This window comes from Polyodon spathula, chromosome 18 (assembly GCF_017654505.1).
Source record: "Polyodon spathula isolate WHYD16114869_AA chromosome 18, ASM1765450v1, whole genome shotgun sequence".
Taxonomy (NCBI): Eukaryota; Metazoa; Chordata; class Actinopteri; order Acipenseriformes; family Polyodontidae; genus Polyodon; species Polyodon spathula.
In genome coordinates, this window is record NC_054551.1 from 32135732 (window position 1) to 32160803 (window position 25072).

Genomic DNA, 25072 nt, shown 5'->3' on the forward strand with positions numbered 1-25072 from the left:
GCAGGACAAGCTTTGTGTGTTTATTTGTTAACTAATATGTCAGTCAGCGATACCTGCTAGTGAATGGCTATTTCCAGCGCCACTCGAAGTGATCCGTCAACTTGTAGGACCTTCTAAGAGGAAACGTGCTATTCCAGTTTTACATCTAAAAAGAACTAGAAGTTATTTATTCACAACTAGAAAGCCAACATTTCAATTTTATTTTTGCGGAATATAAAATTACGAATCCTGACCTATATGAAAAAGAATAGATGTATTTGTTTTGTTAGCTCTAACTTATAAAATTGGAATAAAAAGTAGCAACTCTCTACATGTATATCATTTTTAAATAGCACATTTGTAAGAAAAAATTTATTTTATGGAACGAAAATGAGCAAACAAACCTTAAAATATCAGGCACTGGTGGTTGACACCTTCTTTTTGTTAAGGGACCTGATTTTGCACCCCGTCTGAGGAGCGTTTCAAGATGGCGGGTAAGGTGTATGTGCTTTGGCTGCTCTCCAGTTTGCAAGCGGTAAATGTTATATTTTTAATATTTGTGAAGTTCTTCTTTTACAGTTTATACGGAACACATTTAGGATATTCAGTAATGTGTCCAACACTAGCCTTAAATTTGGTTATAACTAGATGCCACGATGCTGGAGTCAGGTTGTGCAAAAACGAAAGTGCTTGGTACTCCTCGGATGACGTGGCTGGGTTAATGATGCTGGGTTATACCGGTATTAAATGCAGTATTTAGATTGTTAAACAGATGTACATGTTGTAGTTTAGATAAAATGTAATCATATGAGCATATTAAATGATTAGCACCTGTGGAAATTTGTGTCCACTGATTTTCAAAAAAGAATGAAACGAATTGGTGTATAAAGTTACAGAAAGTAAGAGGTTGGTAGCCGGCTTAAAATGTAAAAGCATCCCGTGTGGACCGTCTCGGGAATGGGAGTTAGGTCAGAGGCATCCGTAACTAATGTTTGAACCTGTTAAGTAAATAAATACAAACTGTCTTCTTCAGAAACAGAACACGCGCATACTGTCACTTGGTGTACATTGTATGAAACAATAAATCCCACACAATCATACTTGTGCAAAAAAAAAAAAAAAAATTCTCAAGCCTTCTACACAATTATTAAATGACTTAGGTTTTCCTTAACCATTCTAGAAAGGGCAGATGTGCTGGATTTGCAATGAGCACAAGGCAGTTAGTGTGTTGTTTCTGCTTCATGTTGCTTATTACATTAAAAATAAAAATGCTTTTACGTACAATATTGTAATAGACGATTAAGCTACCAAAATGCCTTTTGGTAACTACTTTTTTTTCCATGATAGCTAGCATACATATGCAGTGAATATGTTTTTCCACGTATAAATAAGTGTGTAACGTCAACATTAAGGACTCCAGAAATTATTCCTTATTGAGTTTTTAAACCTGTTCCTTTTGGCTACAGCCATTTGGGGACAATGAATAAAACTCAATATTGTAACATCATCATTTGGAAACAATTACCAGCATCTTTACAATAATAATAATGTTCATTAACATGGCATTTTTAGTCATTCATACTTTAAGAAAAGACCTGCTATGAGTGTGTTCCAGTGTAATCTTTTGTTCTCTTTGTATCTTTATCTCTTTCCCCACGAAGGCACCCCTGTTGGCTCTGTATAGGTCTTAGAACAGGGGTGTCAAAAGTTGGCTATTCCACTCCTGGTCTTTGTTTCAACCCTGTTCTAAATTGTTTAAGTGAACCAATTAAACCTCCATCCAGACAGTGAAGTAGTTCATTTTACAGGGTGATTAGAAAGTAAGTTTACCACATCGATGCACCATATCACTGATGTGGTAAACTTGCTTTCTTATCGCCCTGTATTATTTCACCTGTTAAACCTGGAGTGGAATAGCCTGCCAGGACCGTGTTTGGAAACCTGTTTTAGAGACATGTCCAATTGCAAGTATGTCTGGTACAGTACAACTGCGTGTAAACCATTAAACTGAACCCCTGCAACACTCTGCCTTTGGATGTAAGCATTTACAAAATACAACAGATTTACTACAGTGTACCACCAGAAATAGTTTGTTTTCTTGTTTGTTATCAAATGTGTAAGCTTTAAAAAAAAAAAAAATTGATTGTGTTAATTGCATCAATATTTAATATAAGATCACGTTAAAGAAAGTGACCATTGGTGTGAAATTAACCATGAAATTACCTCCTTACATTTGAATATTAAATCATTAACCCAAAAATAAAAAAATGGGTAAAATAATAAATGATTGCGCTAAAATAGTCCCGAATGGGTTCTCTTGAACGACACTGCATACATACAGTACATATGATGCACACACATAGGAACACGATTTTTTCAAGCAACTGAGTCTGATAGCTTGGCATTAAAAAAAAAAAAGAAAGGGTGGGGAACTGGGGGGATAAAGATGCTTTTATTGTCTGCATGAATAAGCCACACTTTTGTATGTTTACTATTGTTGAGTGCTTTCTTGTCCCTTTATCAAACTGAGAGGACCTCACACTGGAGAAGGACCAGTACAGCATGCACTTACACAAAGCTACTGCATTGTGCAATTGTGTGTTGCATAGTAATGTAAAATAAATGAACTTGCGGGATTTTCACAAGATGAATGCATATCAAATCACCTTTTTTTGTAAAAAAAAAAAAAATAATAAAATAAAAAAATAACCCATAAGTAACACTTGAATTGTGGTAGTAATGTACTGTACATAGTCTTATAACTTTAATTCTCAATAAAGGAAATTGCTGCTTTTGATATTTGAGACGCATAAAAGGTTCCAATTAATATATTTTGCTGGGTCGATTTATAGTCAAGCTAATGTCATCCTTTTTAAGTGTTTGGTGGTTATAGTATTTTTGTAGGAATGATTTTAGATAAGAATATTATGCTATTATGTATGAAAGTAGATCCCTGTATTTTTTTTTTTTTTTTTAAAGATTTCTGCCTACGGCTCAAAGTTGTCGTCCGAAGCATGCAGAGAACTTGGCTTTTCCAGTAACCTCCTCTGTAGTTCTTGTGACCTTCTTGGGCAGTTCAGTCTGAACCAGCTGGATCCTTTCTGCAGACAGTGCTGCCAAGAAGAGGCCCAGCTTGAAACCAGAAAGGTTTGTGAGGAACTCTGAGCTTTTTCCATTGTGTTTTCTGAATTTGTTTATCTAATGAGTGATTCACCAGTAATATGGATTGAAACTTGTAGTGTCAAGGTGTAGCAATCAAATAAAGTTCCCCTTAGACAAAAGAGATGGGCAGTGAATTTTGCAAGTGCTCTTGTTATTGTTATTACAGTAGGTAAGTAAAAGGATTTTAAAGCCTAGGTTATCTCCCTTTGGAGCATTTAATGAGCTGATTTGGCACTGTCTTCCAATACATTTTTCTCTTGCAATGAAGATAAATTGATGTACGGTTGCTCATATAATTGGAACAATTACATTTCTTAAGTTAATTGCAAGTAGTCATCAATGAACGTTTATAATAGGTTATTCATAGCTTCCCTCCTAAAAAGCACAGTTAGACTTAATATAGTGAATGCACTAATGAAAATTTAAAAGTTTATGTAGTTAACAGTGCATTTGTACTTGCTACTATTTTGTCAGTTTATTAGAGGAAATAGATCAATTAATCCACAAAATTGCTAATAATTTCATGCAGCTGTACGTAAGAATAAGCACAATTCGGTTCTGTATAAGAAGTGTGTGTGTGTATATATATATATATATATATATATATATATATATATATATATATATATATATATATATATATATATATATATATATATATATATATATATATATATATATATATATATATATATATATATATATATATATATATATATATATATATATATATGTATATATATATATATATATATATATATATATATATATATATATATATATATATATATATATATATATATATATATATATATATATATATATATATATATATATATATATATATATATATATATATATGTGTATATATATATATATATATATATATATATATATATATATATATATATATATATATATATATATATATATATATATATTATATAAAATCAGTTCTGCCTAGAAAAGGGCTTGATACGAGGAGGTCCCTGGTTCAAATCCCAGCTCGGCCACTGTCTCGCTGTATGTGATCCTGAGCTCTGTGTGCTCTGTCCTATTGGAAGTGACTGCAGCAGCAGTTGTTGCATAATTCACCCCCTAGTCTGTCAGTCGCTTTGGATCAAATTGTCTGCTAAATCAGTGGTTCTCAGACTTTTAGGACCTTCCTATTGTCTGTGGTACTTTTGGCTAGTTTTAAGTTTGGCAGATTTGCCTTGGGCGATTTTGACGTTGGGGGATTTTGACGTTTTTTGAATTGCCGTTTTTCACTTTGCACATTCACAGAGAAATTCCACACAGTTTATCATTTATACTTTTAATTCCAAAAACATTGAAATAAATGTTTACTTAATGAAATGTCTGCTGAAGCGGTATCGCATTTACAGTAACTCATTATAACACCTAAAAAGACACTGCAGCAACTTGGAGAACAAAGAAGGCCTTCTAAAAAGTCAGTTATAGTATTAATCGTCCTTATGGCCCTTAATTTTAAAGTACCGGTAAACTTTTACAATAAGCATTTTCTGTCTCCTCACTGAAAATGCAAGGCATCTTGTGTCATGTAAGTGACACTTGTTATAATTGTATTTGTCCCTGATAAATAAATACAATAAACAAGCAAACAAATTGTAAAACAGGATTGCCAAATGTGAAAACTTTAACAATAAAGCTATAGCAAAAATGCTTTGGTTTGCTTCAAAATAATTTCAAACTGGTTAATGGACTAGGAAGCACTGGCAAAATCAGCTCGGTTTTCTAAGGTGCAGAACTAATTTATTTTAACGTTTTGTTTCTGGACTTTGCGATACCTGCACGATGGGTGTCTTCAGTAATAGTCGCATCTACAACATATCAACAATAACAACCAACCATTTTGTTAGATTTTCTAACACGTCTGACACAAACAATTTAGGCTTTTACCTTAATTAAACCCTTTATTAATAATAATAATAATAATAATAATAATGCAAAAATGCTTAACATTAGAAAAGAACAGTCCTACAGTAGCAGGTGCAGTTTAAAGTGCCTCTGAGTTTCTGATCGCATCATTAATTCCAGACTTTAAATCCATTAATCTCTGTTTTAATGTTTTCAAACAAATTGGCTTCATCACTGCCATTCTCTTATCCACTTTGACATCTTGACACATTCTTACCCTCGCACAGTGCTGCTTTAACCTGTTCTGTATAACAGTCTGCCAGAGGGTGGGATCGCTACAAGCACTGTATGCAACCCTCTGATTGGTGAAGTATTATTGGCAATCCAATCAAAACTGCCAATAAAACCAAAATAAAATATCTACCCATTATATGGTATAGGTTAAGATGTGTGCTGTAATAAATAAAAAAAAAAAAAAAAAAAAAAAAAAAACCTTCAACCTTTTAACACCCCCCCAGGATACATTCTGTTCACCCCAATTTGAGAACCACTGTGCTAAATAACTAATTAATAATGGTGAATATGCATTAAGGCGAGCAGATTAATATTTGATTTACTTTAGCACTGTTAAAGGTTTGGGACGTCCCCAATCAGTTTCATCAGATTTAATTAATTTAGGGAGATCAGCCAACACAAGTATTATATGTTGAAGGAAGCGTAATTATGGCATTTTGCTATCCTGTCTCGAATGTACAGTTTATAGAGCAGTCTGACATGATTTGTATTTATACAGCTATCCTGTCTCGAATGTACAGTTTATAGAGCAGTCTGACATGGTTTGTATTTATACAGCAGTTTCAGTTTAATTCAATCTAACATGTTTTGGATTCAGACATGCAGATGAAGTGTTTGTGAATAACCTTAGCAGATAGGACTGCGGTATTTAAAAAAAAAAAAAAAAGGGGGGGGGGGGGGGGGGTCATTATACAGTACTCCGCCTTGGAGATTATTTTTTAAATAGGCCTTACAGCCTGTAGGGTACTGAATAATAATCTAGGATTAAACCAAACATTAATTGCTGCTGTATTAACTAGGCTATGCAGATAGCTAGTGTACCAAAGTTGCTTTTCCAATATTGGGAACAAACAGACCAGTGCGTTGCACTGAGTATACAACAGGAATCTACTCCTGAAAGCCTTAAATTAGGCTGTCGAAACTTTACGATGCCCCCACAGTATGTAACAAATACACTTTACTGCCATATGTGAAAGGGCCTAATGATCAGATATGCAAGAATCCAGCTTCGGTTCTTGTTGCCTAATTAAACTGCTTCCTAGTTTAATTGTTGCTCTTTATTTTCTTAAGCTGGCTATGTGCATTTCATTAATTGGATCACAAGCACATTAAAAATGTTATCCTGCTGATATGCATAATTCATTTTGATTTTGGGTGGCCTTTCACATTAAAAATCATGCTGAATCTCGGGGTAGAAGGATTACTGTTATCACGCTGGGGTAATGCACCGTTGTAGGCTCTTGGAAGATCCCACTGTGCAAAAATGCTAGTGTGGCAATCTGGAGGTGTGGCTTTTCCAAATGAGTAATTGCTTATTCTGAAAAACGTAATTAGGTTTTTTGCAGATTTAATCCTTTTAGAATGGTTTCAGCTTTTGTGTTTTTATTTTTCTTCTGATCGCCATGGGAAAGATTTCCTACATCAGCCAGATCGCCATGGGAAAGATTTCCTACATCAGCCAGATCGATTTCAATGCATATCCCTTTTGAACAGAAGGCTTTGTGAGCCAGAGCACTCGCTGCCACTGTGTAAAACAAAGAAGGATGAGCTGGAAGCGAAGCTAACTGTGCGTGAAATTGCGGTAGCAGAAGAAATTGTTCACATTTTGCAGTTGCTTAAAATAGCTTCCTCTCTTCCGTGAGCTGATACCTACCAGCTCTCCATTTTGCCTGATCGTTACAAACGAGCACAAGCACTAGCATATGTTCATAACTAACGACCGGTAAATAAAAATTTGCAATTGGCATTAGCAGGCAATTTTACGTGTTTTTCCAGGTGTGTGGATCCCCTTAACAATTTGTGATTTAACTTTGTGTATGTTGCCGTAGTAACAGCAATGTTGGGGGCATTAAAAGGAGTCCTACATTTTCCTTATAGAATATTTAGGCTCTGTTGTTGTAAAAATAAATAAATAAATAAATAATACACACACGATTTGAATGTGTTTTTGAGTGATCGCTAGTGCCGTTATGTCCACACTTATGTAAAATCCTGTTTATACCTGAAATATCACTTACCTGTAACCCAGTCGATACCACAGAGTTCAGTCTTATGTTTCCACGTCATGAAATATTTTATCTAGAAACAAAATCCGCTGTTGTCTTCTCTTAAACACTCTACATAGTATAGAGCTTCATTAAAAAAGTGTCAATCAAAATCTCTATTCCCCTTTCCTACAGTAAAAATGAACTCAAAGTAATTCAACAATAAAACTTCACCGGCTTATGGCACAAATATATTTTGAGTACAGTGTGTTCCTGCATTGCAACTTTACACTGTTGCTTTATTGGTTAAAGGTGAGTTGTTGCTCACTGAGAATTTAACTTCGGTCTAATGATTTTTTGCTTTATTTGCCAGAGAACACGTCTGAAAGTCTGAGCGGGTAGTAGATATAGTTACACTTCATAAATTTCACTAAGTGCAGTTCAGAGGGTATTTAAAATCTTCAGTAGATTTTAAACTTTCCTTAAGTGACGTTTCCTACCCGGTGCACTTCAATTGAATCTTATAAATCCTGATTTATTCATTTTATGGTTTTATTTGTAACGTTTGCTGTGTCATCTCTTGCATGACACCACTGTGAAAAGAGTGTCATTGCAAAACATAATAGCTGATCTTTGACTGATCAGAACAGTTTCATCTGCATTTCAGTTGCAAATGCATATCTTATAGTGACAGCTTCACATGCAGATCCTTGCAATCTGAGTAATAAAGAATAGACTCATTCATTATTCATTTATAGTTTTATAGTTAGTTTGGTCAGGTTGATCAGGGTAATTTTTTATTTTGGTTCTTCAAAGGTTAATGGTTTCTCCTAATTGGGACTGGCCATTTGCTTCAAGATAGGTCATGCAGAACAAGAATGCGTTTTAGTAGTACTGTAGCCTGCTTTTGTGACTGAACCGTTTATTAAAAGGTTCCTTTTTGTCATCGGGCGTCTCTATAATAATGCACAATGTCTTTTTCCTTTTTTTGTAGCTTATAACTGATAACGTGATCTTAAACTTCAAAATTTCTCTGTATAAATTAATTAATGTTAAAATTGTGAAAGTATAAATTGCATGAAGTTGCAAGGTGAGTCAAAGGAGATATATGTGTGTATATATATATATATATATATATATATATATATATATATATATATATATATATATATATATATATATATATATATATATGTTTTGTTTTTTAAATGTGTAGCCTGCAGTCAATTGATTGTTTGCAGGTCATGTCTCATCAATCACGGTTGCATGATCAGCTCCTTGTGTGGGGGTGTCACCAGCTAATGATCTTTATACAACTGCCTCTTGACATTCACTGTGTTTCTGTACCACCTGAGTTTACAAAAAGCCATGTTAAGTCGGCGCATGTGGATGTAAAGCCTACTTTAATTGTCTCTGGTGTGTGGGGGGTAAGGCCTATATACGCTAACAGGAGGGATAATGCTAAGCCTATTGAAACACACCAAGTTTCTTGGAATGTGTGTCATTTTACAGTATATGTATACATGCTTGGCTCACTACATTGTAAGGAGTGTAACCTTTAGTCTTCTATGTTCTTCACAAGGGCATTTTAGCTTCAATTTCCAATTATCCAGACTTTATTGAATGTAATTGGTATATGTACAGTATGCTGTGTGATTGATTGGAGGCATCATTTTTGAGTTCCAGAGGTCTTGGTTTGAGTTATAGAAGAATCAAACAGTACTCTGTGTGGTTTGGGAGTTGCTCGGGAATGAGATGACGCGTATGCTAGGTGCCATTTTTCAATTGTAATTTGTGCTGAGAAAGCTTTGACAGCACAAGTTAACAACTGGGGCATTGTGCATTCCTCAGTGGGCAGGAAGAAACCAATACTGCAAACAAAAGTAGCTTGTGTTCAGTGTTATAGCTTTCACTAATTAACTTTGTCTCCTTCCTTCCTGTGAGAAGCAGCACAGAAACTGCACTGTTTTTCCTTCTGAGAATGCCTTTGTAGTGAAACAGTTGGGCTTCATTATACCCCAAAACAGAGAGTGATTGAAACTTCAGTTGCTGCTCCAATACAGATGTTTATAATCCTACTGTGAATTTGAAATAATCCCCTTTTTCACTGAAGACCACATAGCATTGTAGTTAATGCATGTTGTACAGATTTTAAAGTATTACGTTGTTGTGAAGGACTCCCATTTCAATCGCACAGTGCTTCCTTTATCCAGTCCTTACCAGATGTACATACAATTTTTTGCTAGCAATCACCATGCTCTAAAATGGTTACAGCATTCTGGTTTGTAAGACTGTAAGTTCTTTATCAGGAACCACAGGGAACCAAATTAGCAAGTGGTTTTAATTCTTCTGTTGTTGCACATTTACTAGTAATCATGGAATGTAATGATGCATGTATTTATTTTGAGAGACTATATAATCACTTAAGGATTTAGCTATTAAGCATTTCAGTTGCACAGTTGGTTTGAGTTATGTTGTACATTACGGAAGGTTCATTGCCTCTTAACAAATAAGTGGCTCTTACTTTAGTCCTAACGCTGGACTTTGGCATTTGGGTATTTTCTTTAACGGGCATACTCTGTTTAAATCACTTTGAGAAGGCCATACTGGGTTAATGTGACTATAACTGCTCAAGATATTTCTGGGATATGACTAATACAATACAATGCAAAGAATCTTTCTAATGAGACGTGTAATGCTTTAGATGGGACTTCAAAGGTAAATCCAGCTGAATCCAAGAAACCCTGTCCTTCTAATAAGGTGAAGATTTGTACGGCTGTTTTCGAAGGTTCAGTTGCAAGCCAGGGATTCAAAGGTTGTTTTAAACCTTTAAAGGTTTGTCAGACGCCATTGACGCGCTGTGTGTGTGTGTGTTTTGTTTTTTTTCTTCCTGTTAATAGAAACTATTTGACAATATATGAACGCTATAAAGCACACATTAAGTGTCACTTGCGTGCAAAATTCGATCTATTGATTTGTGTAATGTATATTACGTAAACAAAAGTTGTTGTATTAAAATCCGCTACTAAATCATTATATGTAGGAACTCTATATGGTACCGTTGCCATGTATGGAGCAGGGTATAGTATCCAAAGCACTGGGGTGGTACGGTTATAGTGCTTCAGTAAAATGTGTACTGAATATCTAGTGTACAAGATAGTGTAAAGTGCTATGGTGGAATATGTTTGAAACATACAAAATATACGCTAACACTAATAATTTTAATTTAAAAAACTGAGCTCCGTCCGCCCCTCCCCCCTCCAGCTCGTGTTATCCAGAAGCAAACCTTTAATTTTTTCATCCTCCATCTCGACAGCGAAGGGTTGTATAGTGTAAGCTGTATTGAAAGAAATTTCTCAAAACCCCCCTGCTGTTTGGGATTTTTTTGTTAAATGCCCAGACAACCAAAAAAAAAAAAAAAAAAAAGGTTGAATGCAAACTGTGCAAGCGACTGTCATGGAGGTATAACCAATCGGTCACTTGACAAGCGTAACTTCACATTATTATTAGTATTCATATTTTTAGTAGTAGTAAAATTTGACTGATAACCTGCTTGGAACGGTGACTGTTAAATAAAGCTTTGTTTTGAAGTCCGCTGCAGTTGTGCAATGCAAGCTTACTGTATGTATCGCAAATATCTTCAATTACGTGTAATTAAACAACATGGATTTTTATGTTAGTTATAAAAACATGATTACTGTTGTCTAACGTATTTTTAAACTACATGTGAATGTTTTATTCCATTTATATGGATTACCCATAAATAATAGGATTTTCAATCAAATATAAACAAGTAGCTGTGGTGACATCACCAGTAAATTATGCAAAGGAGTACCATCGAAGGTTCGAAACTTCCTTCAGTGAAGGAAGGTCCTGTGAAGGTCAAAATGTACACTTGGTTGCAGCCCTAAAGATGTGTATTTTGTTTTCGTTTAAAATCAACACCGTATATATGCCTTGTTCTTTCAAAATCCATGACATAGTCCACATCTAGCAAAATGTGAACCATAATCTTGTACAAAAGTAATACCTGATGATCCACCTGATGAACATTGTTTTTACAAACAAAAATAACAAAAATACTTGCTTTGTTTCCTTTTTGGCAGAACTACGCTGGGGCGATTCTGGAAGTCTGTGGATGAAAGTTGGGGAGGTTCCCTCAAGTCCGGGGTAAGTACATTTTATTTGTCAGTGATTATACCCAAGAGTACAAATAAACTGTGATCCTGGATAGAAAACTACACATTACAAACTTGTGTTTTTAAATGGTTTATATCCTTCTAAAGCCATGTAAAATCACAAGTGTTCATTACGGTATAAGAGTATTAGGTATGTGTGTGTGTGTGTATATATATATATATATATATATATATATATATATATATATATATATATAAACCTATATATATTTATTTATAACGGATGTTGCAAAATATAAGCAGTGTTTTCCTTAATAGTTTTATAGCTTTTTAAAATTTGACAGTACACAATAACAAAATAAAGGAAGCCCCTTCAAGTTCTCACCAGGGGTAGAAATGTACTCAAAGACACTGCACAAATTAGCTGGTAATTCTTTTTCCACATTTCTGCCTCAAAAGCCAAGGCTTGTTTGTTCTGAGGGAGGGGGTTGTTTTATTTTATTCATTTTGCCTTTGGGCATAGCTGTTATGTCTGTACTATGGAAGCAAGATTGTATGAAGGTCAAATGCTCTTGAAGTGTTGGTATTTTTAGGCCGTATTGAACTGTGTAACCTGTCATTGGTAATCCTCTTGCCACAAACCTTCACTCCAATCTGACTCCTGTGTCTGATGGCACCCATTAGGATACATTTTCCTGCCGACTTCACGCAAAAAAGTGAAACACACGCTCCCATGTGTCATCTTTGTATTGGACTAATACGCATTTGCTTGTTTGCTCACCTTCAGTCCTCTGATTTTATAGAATATTGATTTGGTTTGTTTTAAAAAAATAAATAAATAAATGTACGCGCAGGGCTTAACAACATATATATGTAACAATAAATGCATGTTCAAATAAATATGTTCAAATAAACATGCATTTATTTGAACATTTGTCAGGTGAAGTCACTTGTAAGTGTTTTAAACGTTCAGTATAGATAGAACTGGTTGAGATGCCTAGCCTCTCCAAGCTATATCTGTAGAACACATTAAACCAAGAAACCTACTGCAATCATAGCTCATCGGAACTGAAACAAAAAACTGGGACTGAAGGCTTCAATTTAAAAGTCCTTCTTGGATGATAAATGTTTTTTGTTTTCTTAAAGTCACACGTGCATGATACTTTGTACAATCTACACTTGATTTAATCTTTATACGAAATAAAATTGGTGCTTGTTGGAAATTGAAACCAGCAATGTTAAGCAGCCAAACAAAATTTAATTTTTACTGGAAGTGATGACTGACATTAATGGACCTCTGCAGAAATAGCATTTCCCAAGATCTAGGGGTAACTTGCATGTGACTGACCATTTGCAGTTAGGTTATGTGTTTTGCAGAGAACTCAATTCCATTTGAGTGTTGACTATGATTTAAATTAACTGTCACGTAGTCATCGTAACATCACTACAAGGTGCACCGTGAGTGGCAGCTCGTATTTGTTCTTGACAGATCATTGATGTGGCAGATAGTAGGCCAGGATCATTCATTCACGATTCTAAGCCTCTTTACATTCTGTGCCCACATGCTTTGTTGTTGAATTGCATGTCTGTTTGTGAACTTGTAATTTGCAGCAGGATTCCTAGACTATCATTAAACTGGATAATGGATTTTCAGCTAACAGTCTATAGTAAACACACACACAGAAAATTACATTTCACATTCTAGTAGTCATTTTTAGAATGGAATCTAGGTGCTCAATGGTCAATGTCAGATTTCTAACGACACCAAAAAAAACATGTAGTAGCACATTCTAAGTTGATTTTTTTTTTTTTTAAAACTGGGAAAAAAAAAAAAAAATAAATTGTTTTTAACCTTGTATTTACTAATGGATCCAGAAAATACTCCCATTTACCCCTAGGACAGTTTCCTCAAGGCCATGAGAATAGTGGTGTGGCTTGAGAGTGAATTGCAATACCTTCAGCCTTGCGGTCACCAAGTTATTCAAGCTTAGCTTAGTTGTGACCACAAGTCGATTAAATAATTGGAGACCTACATATAATTAGTTACCTTAGCCTGAGTCTGCTTCTTAGTTGAAATGTATCCATATCACAATCTGCCATTAGAGCTGGTACAAAATAGAATCTCTTTACAGTCTCTCAGTTTCCAGGGATTTGAGGAGCATGGAGATTAAATCTCTCTAGGTCATTATTAAAAGACACGAAGCTGCATGTGTAGTGTGAAATGAATTGAGGACTTTGTTATCCTGTGATCTGTCGGTCTGGCATAACATTCAAGTGAGAAGTTTACCAGAATTACAATCCACCTAGGGAAAGTGAAATTAAGTCTTTTTCTAGACTTTTTCTATTCTAATCACCTTTTGAGTTACCCTTTAAAACAGCGTGTCAGCTTAATCAAATTGTATTCTGGTCTACAATACATTAAATCAGGGCTTCTCAAACTCGGTCCTGGGGGACCCCCTGTGGCTGCTGGTTTTCACTCCAACTGAGCTCTCAATTACTTAACTAGACACTTAATTTAACTGATAATTTGCTTAATTGTACTTTTTTTACTTGTTTTCAGCTCTTAAACAGTTGCATATTTCAAGTTAACTGTAGCATTTGATCAGTAACTTGAACTGCAACGTTTAAGAGCTGAAAATAAGTGAAAAAAGGTCTAATTAAGCAAATTATCAGTTCAATTAAGGGTCTATTTAAGTAATTGAGAGCGCGGTTGGAGTGCAAATCAGCAGCCACAGTGGGTCCCCAGGACTGAGTTTGAGAAGCCCTGCATTAAATCATTCCATCAATAGCTGGTATTTTTTTCTAACTTGCTAATCTGAAAAGGACTATCTCTCTGCATCGTGAATTTGATTTCCACAGATTAAATAATCGTTTTGTTGCCTCTGCACACATTTGCATTTTGTCAGGTTAATCCTAAACCAAATGGAAGTGATTAGATTTGGGTGCAAGTTTACTATTTGCTTGCAGTCTGTATAGTACAGTATGTCTATTTTAATTGTTGTTTCTTTAATAAACCCATGTATGAGAACATTACCAAGGTACTTTCACTCCATGTTGAATTCAGTGCAAATCAAGGGCATATAGTTGGAAAACCCTTCTTATATTTCCATTTTCTGCTATTGCATTTCCTAGCTCCTAGAAATTGTAGTAAGGATTAATTTTGTTCCAGTTGATAACATATAAAATGAGGGTGAGGGTAGTTCAGTGTAGGAATAATGAGCTTTCCAGACCCAAAAGACACATCACACCATACTATTGGGACAAAGAGCTGCACCACATTTCAGGGTGTGCACTTCTCACTTCAGCAGGTGGAAGTTGATCAAGTAAAACTCAACTGAGCAGAGACTTGCCGTTCTCCTAAAGCTTAACAACATTCATGATTTTTTAAATTATTTGTCTTTCCTGCAGCTTTTGTCAGGAGCGACAAGCCTAAAATGTTCAAGGGCCTGCAGATTAAGGTAAGAATGTATTTATGCAATTCATTTTTTTTTCCATGAAGCTGTATGGTTGTAAAAATTGGGCAATTCCATCAACCAAAAAAATAATTGTCACTCACGTCTCTGCCACCGTTTGAGGCTCAGCCCAGTTTAATCCACTGACTCCCCTTTTGGGATTGAAGACTGTGCTCCAAACCAGACAGTAAAGACAAAGCACATCCGACATGTTCTCTCCATTATTCTACCTCTTTAATAGCTGAATTATTTCAACCCCCTATTTACTTCTAGACTGGTTTAAACAGCAAGTTTTAGCATACTGGTTCCTTTAGCATCACACCCATGTCCTCCTGCCTATAATTTCTCATATTATTTTGCGTTGAGTGGAGAGAAACTAGAGTGCTGTGGGAGGCTCCTGTTTTGTTTTCTGTTTCAAACAGAATTTGATAGATTTGCATGCAGGCTATACGAAACTTGCTCTGGTTTAACTTTCTGATATAAACACAAGTTGACGTGCCAAATAAAAAAAAAAAAAAAAAAAAAAAACTTAACAAGAAGATTTAGATTCTATTGTAAGACTGTCACACACAGGTTTATTAAAAAACCAAACCAAGCACAGATGTAAAGACGGAGTAGTGGTGGGATTAAAGTATTTGTATTGGGGTTAAATGTGTTAGAGATTTGAGACATTTAGGCATTTCGTGTTTGCTATTTTTCAAATCTATTTTAATGGATCTTTAGAGATTGAACTCTATATATTAACCACTGGTGTTTCCCACCAGGTGTCACTTATTCATCTCCTAGTAACATCACTAAAGACAGTAAAAATACAGTGGAACGAAGTCTACTGGAAAATCAGGGTTATCAATTTTAGCAGCAGCGTTTTGAATATCTGCCATGGATCAGTGGAGTAGACCCCATTGTCTGAAGACAACTGCACAAAATACAGTGGTTTCTAGTAACCATGTGAAGCAGTATTGGATATAGCTGTTGGAACAGTCCGCACTCACTTCGTGCGTTTCGTTCAGCCCCAGAGTGGCTCATTAAGGAGACAGTGAAGGATGGGTTTGCACTTGAGAATTAAAAATGGCAGTCAGGCATGAGAGATGTGCAGCGATTAGGTTTATTTAAATAGTTGGAGTAAGTGTTTGAAATGTGTTGGATTTAGATGTAAAAAAAAAAAAAAAAAAAAAAAAAAAAAAAAAAATTATAATAAAATCTTTTCCGGTTTTGATGTAAGCATTCCACAGAAATTAATTGACAATAAAAAAAATTGCATGGAATTGGAATTGCAATGCAATTACCCAATCTTTTAATTGAACAAGGTGGAAAAGCTTGATAACAATAATTACTTTGGTAAAAGCACCTGGCTGAAGCATTAACTGTTGTGAGGATATTAATAGTGAATAACATTGCAGGCCATTCTTCATCTAATTCTCTGGCATTTTTATTTCTAAAGCAGTGTATGTAGAAGCTACTCTAGTTTTTTTCTTCTTTCCTATGCTTGAAATAGCATGATGGGGACAGCAGATTAGGTACTTCATTCAATTAAGCAAGGTAAATTGAACAAGACACATTGGCTTATAATTGAATTGCAAATTCTGTTTGCATAAGCACTGATTAGTAGTTTAATGAAATAGGGAATACAGAATCACCAACAGTAGAAAGTAAAGTGAACACAAAGTGAAATAGTTAGAGGTTGAAACTCCTCAGGTAACACTGGTTAGAACATGGTGAAGAACATGGTGTGTTTGTAAGGTGTACAGGTTTCTAACAACTAATAATAACATTGCATGCCCTTGTTGGGTCTTTGCCTTAAGAGCCAAAACCAACAACTACAGCCACCCTTCAATTCTTTAAGTTTTCCCTTCAGATTTTACGATCAGAAAATGTTAACAGGTTGATGTTATCTATGTAAAAATGGTAGCTTTTAAAGTCAGTTTTTCCCTTTCAGTATGTGCGTGGCTCTGATCCTGTTCTAAAGCTACTGGACGATAACGGGAACATCGCCGAAGAGTTAAGCATCCTCAAGTGGAACACCGACAATGTAGAGGAATTCCTGAGCGAAAAGTTAGACCACGTATAAGTTCTGTGGCAGTAATCTAATGACTTTCAACCATTGTTATTAATTCAGGGTTTTTTTTTTTTTTGGGGGGGGGGGTTACATTTTATAAACATGTAAATTAAGTGGTTAAAATGCCATATGACAGCCATTTATAGTTTTGCAGTGAAACAAATGACTGTTTGTAGTCAAAAGGCCTTTTTGTAGACAATCATTGTCCTCATACAAAAAAGGCTGACTGTGCAGTACAAAAGATCCTTGTGTTACTTGCTCATTCATGAAAAGCTAAGCTTTATTTTTTTTTCTAGCAATGTTCTGTTCAGTTTTGTAATGGATGTTGGAAAAGGAATTTTGTTGGGTCTCACTGTTGGTTCTAACTGTAGTGATACCATCAGGTAGGTGCACGTTAGTGAGGGTGACACAGTAAACCTTTCAGAGGTGTGTGTAGCCTGATGTCCTGTGCACTGCCACCTGAGGATTATGTTACGTAGTGCAAGAGTGAGCCAAGAAAGAGCACGAGATTGCAGTAGAATGAGTGACGAAGTAATAAAGATCATCATCTAATTGCGTTTGTTCGTCTGTTTTTCTTCTGTTCATTTTGGGATGATGTCTTATTTTAGCCTATTCATCTTTCTTTTTTTTGTGTCGGGGGAGGGTAGACATGTCAACTTTAAAATTACCTGTCACTGGCTACATTGACATTTCTCCTTTTGTCTGAGTATAAAGCCTGTATCTCAAAGGATTACAGCTTCATCATCCATACAGTAAATTCACATGGCAGCCGTTTTAGGTCACAGGTCAAAGTGAAGGATAGCAATAGATTTTGCTCAGGGTTTCTGGAACACTAAAAATATGAAGTTGCCAGCTGAAATGGTTTATAGCTGTTAACAGAAATAATACCACATGATAGATCAGATTGTCAGATCTTCAGCTCAGTTATAGTAATTTTATTTAGTACCAAGGCTAGCCTAGTTAAATTTATTATATAAAAAATATATATTAAATTTTTATATATATAAAAACACAAGTAAAATTAGGCATTATTGTGTTGGAATACTAACTTCAATCCACCATGCTGAGGAACACAAACTACATGCATGTGCACACACCCAACCCCGTTGTGGTAGCTGAACCAAACACAAAATGTTTAAGTTTCTGGCCTTGGTTGCATACAGATACCATTTGTTCATAGTATTCTTAATACTGTTTAAAAATGATTTACTAAGAGCAGATACCAACCACAGTGCGAAAGAAAAAAGCCCTGCTGTGCATTGTTGAGCTTCATAAAATGGAATCTGTTGGGTTATTGGCTTCCGTACAACGATTTCTGCATTTTTGATGTGCCAGTGATATTGCAACGTTTACAGAAGGATTTTGGAAGTGTGTTTTGCAGCAGTCTGGCTTTCTTTTACGACTGGAAACTGAATTGAGGTTCAGAAATAAAATGCATAGTACATCCCACAACAATAACTAAAACAAGTAAAGTAGCTAATTACTTGCTAGTCAGTATGAATAGCACATTAGTTAAAAAATAAAGCAACCCCGGGATCTGTTCACCATTAATTTGACAGTTAATCAACCTTTTAACTAACACCTTCAGACGATGTTTCTCTATGGTCCAACATCAGTGTGTTATGAGTGTGTTTCAGAGACTGGATAAGTTATGATTCAGATCTGCATTAAATCCTAGCACCTCAATAAGCACCTAGGGTAATAGACTAAGTTGACAATAATAATTAGTATTTTTTTCTTTTTTTTTTTTTTTAAGTATGTACTGCAGTATCCGTGGAGAAGAGATCTATCTGCCACCACTGCAGAAAATACAGATGATAGAAAGAACAAAATCGCCAGCAAGATGCACACAGATATGCTAGTTGAAATTCACTGCTTGGTATTTTAAATGTAATGCAATAATTCTCTTTCAGCAGTGGTACAAGTCTCTTATTCAATGTACAAGGTGATGCATTAATACAGGTGCACAGACGACCCCCAGGACAAATTACAAGACAAAGACAGATTGTGCAAACATCACATCAGACATTCTGGAAAATGTAATCATGTTTTTGTTATGAATGTGTTATTTATGTATCACCCTGTATATGTATACATCTGTTTAATGTATGTACATTCAAATTAAATGCAGTTTAGAATTTGTATTCAATATAAAATACCTTGTAAATGTACTGACCCAGAATGGCCTCAATGAAGTACCAGGGTTCTGAGTCTCTGAAAATTCATACTATACGGTTAAATGTAATACTGTAGCATGTCTAAATAAACTAGAGTGTAAGTAAGGGCATGTTTTATGTTTCAGGTTATGTTTTAGGTTGAAGGTTGTTAAAAAATAAAAAAGACCTTAAAAATACATAGTTTATAGTTTTGTTTTCTCATCAGGATTTGTCCTGGTTTTCCCTAAAAGTGCCAGTGTTGGGTTTTGTTATACCTCTCCTTGAATGAAATGACTCAGAATCATTGGTGTGCAAAAACAAATGAGAGCCTTTTTTTTCTAATTTGATCCTTTCATGCTAGTCTACAGCATGAATCAATAATACTGTTTAAACTCAAATCTGTAACACATTTTCCTAGAAGCAACACTATTGGATTTTGTTACAGCTCTCCGTGAAGAGAGTATGAGCTGGTAATCATCGCCTCAGTCTACAAAACCTAACGCAAGAGACAGCCTTTGTCCTGTATTGACTCCGCTGTGGCCTGTGATCAGAGAACTGGTTATTGTAGTTTGATCTTTGCATACAAGCCTCTACATGTATGACATGTTTTATGGCATGCTTTGCAGGTAAGGGGGCTGCATGCTCTGAAAATCTTCCTTATCCAGTCTTGAATGTAGCACGTTTCAGGAGGGAACACAAGGGGGTTTAACGTACATGGCCATAGCTGCTCTGCAGCAATATGATCCCTGCTCAGGTGCCTTGTGACAAAACCTATTCGTGTTGAGGACCATTCTTCATAGGCCGTGGAAAAAATCTGGAACATTCTTTCCCAAACACTATCTACCTTCTTTCTGCAAGCGCATTCATTAAAGTAATTGTAGCTGACAAAATAGTTGCAAAGAAATTCTCCACCGTGCACATCCATTCATTACATACAGTGCCAAATGTGCAGTTCTGAAAGAAACACATGCTATAGAAAACATTTATTACTGACCACAACAGAACCGGTGGACAGTTCTAGTCTTAACACCCCTAATATAGATTAGTGCACATGCACTAAAAATATTTAATTACACTTTAAAACAACTGAAACATAATAAGTGTTGTAAAGCTCCTCATTAGAAATCAAGACAGAAGCCAAATTTGATAGCAAACAATGACAATCAATTAAGCATCCCCTGCTTCAGTATCCCTATCAATACTGTAGGTGCTTTAGCTATCACAAGAGAGCATCATTAAGAGCATACTGGTGCCCCCTGGTGTTCCACGAACAAATGACAGTCACATCTAGAAGCAGAGCAACCGCTGATTAAACAAAACTCCCCCATCAATTACAACTACATACCAGAGGCTCCGTGCTGATGGGGAAACTCACAATAGAAAACTACATTTAAGGACTTAAAGGGAAGACAGTACCCTTAATGCTTGTAATATTTATCTGGAAACATTGTCTCATTGTAGCTTCTCTCGACTGTGTACATTTTAAATACTACAAATAGTATAATACAATTTATTAATAATCTACGGTATTAACTGGCCTGCCATTGAAAAACATGGTTAGGTTATATAAAGTCTTTTTTTTCTTTTGCCCTTCCATAATAATGTCTTTCTCTCCATTTATTCTCCAGTTTGCTGATTTTCTACTTATTCTTTTCTCCCCTAGGGCAATGTTACAATGCCTTAGTCCAACAACGGTGCACTGTAGTTTCATGTTTTTTGTTTCCCCCCCTCCCTGTTATGTATTGTTCCTGTGCTGTTCCTTTTGTTTGTCTATATGTTTGTTATTTCCATCAATCTAAAGTAGAGAGAAGAGTGGGAAGCAGTCCCTCCTCATTCCATCCTCTAATTTCAGATTTCCTCACACGGCATCCCAGGAGAAAACCCCCCTATTGCCGATCAGTCAGCATATGGGTGGTAGCGGTGAGCCGAGCTTAAATTGGGAGAAAATAATAAAAAATAATTGGCGACTACTAAATAATATTATATATACACACTGTGGCTCTCACAAGTATTCACCCCCTTGGACTTTTCTACATTTTATTGTTTTACAACATAAAATCTACAAATTGTTCTAAATTAATTACAAATATAAAACAGAAAATAATTGATTGTATAAGTATTCACCCCCTTTGTTATGGCACACCTAAATAAGCTCTGGTGCAACCAATTGTCTTTAGAAGTCACACACAATATTCACACCATGGTCAACAAAGACAAAGAAAAAAATTGGATGTGTTGCTTTCAGTGTGTCCTCCAATACATCTGTAGAATTGCATAGTTTAGGGTGCACTGGTCTCTCAATGTCAACTGATCTTGTACATAAACCGCCTCTCTGTAAAATACAGTCATTAATCCTCATAACTGTCATGAAACACAAATCATGTGCCTCAATATTTAAGCACATGTCAAACATTCTACCATTTAAGCCAGGAACTTATTTAATTAGCTATAAACTGCATAGTTTTGCATCTAAACTTAAAAAATGTAGCGGTTGGATATTTTAAACGTAATATTTCAATAGGCTGAACTAGGAGATCATAATTATAACTTCAACACTACACAAAAAAGGACAAGCATTTTACCTAAACATCCCTTCAAGACATTTTCTAGATAAAACCAGTTTGAAAAAGGTAACATGTTTTATAGCAATACAAAAAAAGCTGTTAATTGGCAAATTACATTTATTTTAAGCACTAAAGTACAAAGACTGATGTTTGCAGTTAGTGAAACTTTCAGTAGAAAACTAAATTATGAAAGTCTTGTTGGCACATGAATATTCAAAGCTTCCAGATCTTTCTCAATTGAGTCTGTGATATTAATCATGCAACTGTCTGCCATGAAACCAGTGGTCAGTTCTGCTGGCCGCTATGAAAATAAGACATTTAAAATTGCTTCATAAAAAGTTAATTGCATATAAATATGAAACCGCAGCTGTAATAACGTTTCTCTTTCTCTCTCTTGGCACGTACAGGCTTAGTTTAGCAGCTCCAGGTAGGTAATAGGCACTCTTCCTTTCTGGGTTCCTCTTTCACCCATAAGCCAATCAGTATCCATTCCAGGAACACTATACACGGCAATGACCTGGAAACAACAACAACAACAACAACAAAACTGTTTTAGTACACTTTCTTTGAAAGTTAATACAATACATTCTATTGGCAATAGTTTCGAACTTTGATTTTGGAGCTCTAGTAAGAGGGCTGTTTTAGCAAATTAAATATGTATTGTTATCCCCTTTTAGTAAACAACCACAAAAAAAAAAAAAAAACTTACTAGATTTTATATATATCTTTAAAAAGATAAAATAAAAACGCTCAATTTTTTTTTACCAAGCTTAAAGTGGAACGAACAATGTCATGAAAATTAATTTAAACCACTTTTGTTCTAGATAATTTTTGCAATTAAACTCCGTTTGTGCCACTACTAATATCTGACCAGATGGTTGCTATACTGTAGATATTTCCTGTGTCCCAAAATAATTAAGTGATTACCCACCTCATCTGCCAGTAGAGACAACTCACTGCTGTCCGCGGCATCATAATCATAGAGCACTCTGGCCTTTCTGGTGCCACTCGATGCCCTCAGCTCACTGAAGCCTGAAGTGACAATGGAATTGGCTGGAGCGGACAGCTTGGAAGAAACAGGAATGGAGGGAAGAGAGATGCTCTGCGCTGAGCTGGAGGAGTTTTGGTTGTTGTTGGAAGTAAGTGTGGTTGGAAAGCTGCAGAAACAAATGCCAGTAGAAATGTGTGACTGGACTCATGGTACCAAAGTTATTCAGATACTGTAACCATAGCATTGACCTTGAATGCTAGAATGACACTGAACTGGGCAGTACCACAAATCTGCTTTGAAATTTCAATTATGGCACTGCTATTCTTATAGCAGCTTTTAAAAAGGATTATAAAACAAAAATTGATAAATGTGCACAATTATTTAATTCTTACACAGCATTAAATGCCAACAAACATTTGTTATCTTGAACACATGTGGTGTTTGGTTCTTTTTATCACCATAATTAAAATGTAATCCTAGGTTCAGTGACTTTACTGATATGCTTTTTTGGAATAAAATGCTAATTAATAAAACTGCAAATCTTTCTGGTTTTAAAGAATTTGTTGAAAGTATTTCTTCTCATTAAAACCTCATTGTCCTTGGTTGAAGAAAGCTTTTATTCTACATATTTAGACACAGCACCCAAAGAATGAACAAGTCCCATCTATATTGAATGACAAATTAAGACAAGTTTACTGAAATGCTCATGAATACATAATGTTAAATGCAGTAGAATTTTTCAGGTTCATGTAACCAGTGATGGAAAGTGCAGCCAGGGCTTTTAAGTTGTATCATTAATATAATCTGCCAACACAGCGGAAAACTAATTAAACTTTTTTTGTCCTTGAACAAAAAGCTGCATAGCTCCCAAGTAAATATACAACACTTTGTACTTTGATGATTCCTGCAAATTAAACAGAATCTGCCTCAAAAATGACATCTTCAAGAAACCCCCCTTCTTTCAGTCGGGGATCTCGGTCTAGCCGTATATATATATAATAATATATATATATATATATATATATATATATATATATATATATATATATATATATATTGGAGCAATATGGTATATTGAACTTTCAAAATATGGAATGAACTGAAATCAACATATGGTAGAAGGGTTGCTGTTTTGTTACCTTCCAAGTTGCTTCTGGAGGTCCACCGTGTACTGGTAACATTGTGCATAATAAGTTGTCTGTGCTTCTACAAAGTCATTCAGACAGCGGAGATGGTGTGCCTGCAACACAGAAAAATTAAAGCAAACCAGCATGTCAATGTCAAATGCAAATGCAAAGTGTACTTTTAAACAAAAATTGTGACAAGTGTAATATGTAAAGACAGATGGACCGGCATATCCAAATACCCCCAGATTCTGATGCTCACAACTTGTGCTAACCAAATTTCATCACAACTGGAGAAGTGCTTCGATCTTCAACGGAGAAGTCTATATATAGATATATATAGAATATATATATATATATATATATATATATATATATATATATATATATATATATATATATATACGGAGTGTGGGTCATACCTTTGGAGAGTTTAAAGGTATAGATACAGCTGCATAGTTGACAGGAAAATGCATCCCAAGAGGAGGTTGTAATGTAATCCTCAGAAATGGCTAATCAATTGGCAAATCTATCACAGCAATTAGCAAAAAATAAGAAATTTTCATTTTCATTTCTGAAGGCAATGCAAACACTTACATGCGTGCTGCTGATTCCTTCAAGCAGAAGTCTGGTGATCTCCCCTTGCCGATCAAACTCGCTCTGTGCTATTCTAACCTCCTGCTCAGCCTGTTTAACAAAAAATAATAAAAATAATTTAGATTAGTGAGAATGCAAATATATAAAATGGCAGCCAACTCACACACATTAAAGTCATCTGCAACTTAACCCAGGTGTAGACACACATAATCCGTTAACAGTTTTTTGGTAATATGTTGTATGTAAAGTCTGCATGATACAGGTTTATATTTCTACACCTGTGAATGTAAGACAAAAATGAGATTTCAATAAATAAATCTGCATTGAAAAAGTATAGTGTAATCCCTTTATTATAACCACCAAACTTGTACACATGCAACCAAAACTGACTCAACTCAATATTTTTCTAAAATGTCGTTTTTAAGCAATATCCTGGAACAAGTATATCAGTGAGCACTGGCTTAACCCATTTCTAAAGGTCATGTCTTCCTCCAACAGAAATCTGCCTTCGTCATTATACCTTGCGAGATAAAACTTGCCATGTTCTCAGCTGCATCTGCCAACTGTGTTTATGGAGGGTGTCACAAGCCACATAAATCTTAATTAACAAGAAGTCTTGCATCTTGCAAAGAATCAACTTACTTGTGTCACTTCCTCGGTCCAAAGCTGGCAAGCATTAAAACAATGACATCATA

At 35.3% G+C, this 25072-nt stretch overlaps 1 protein-coding gene and 1 pseudogene across 2 annotated transcripts in view; one reads left to right on the forward strand and one right to left on the reverse strand.

The window, feature by feature from the left end:
* Positions 1-414: 414 nt before the first annotated feature.
* Positions 415-17497, forward strand: LOC121330866 (annotated as a pseudogene).
* Positions 17498-21764: 4267 nt separating this feature from the next.
* Positions 21765-25072, reverse strand: part of LOC121331090 (endophilin-B1-like) — a 12921-nt gene continuing 9613 nt past the window's right edge. The window contains exons 6-10 of one of the 2 annotated variants that reach the window (XM_041278253.1): positions 25020-25043; positions 24378-24467; positions 23796-23896; positions 22597-22822; positions 21765-22182 (exon numbers count right to left, since the gene is read on the reverse strand). In XM_041278253.1, the coding sequence (XP_041134187.1) occupies positions 22075-22182; positions 22597-22822; positions 23796-23896; positions 24378-24467; positions 25020-25043 (549 nt within the window). In that variant the 3' untranslated portion in view covers positions 21765-22074. The remainder of the gene's footprint in view (positions 22183-22596; positions 22823-23795; positions 23897-24377; positions 24468-25019; positions 25044-25072) is intronic. The other variant, XM_041278254.1, reaches the window with a different exon arrangement.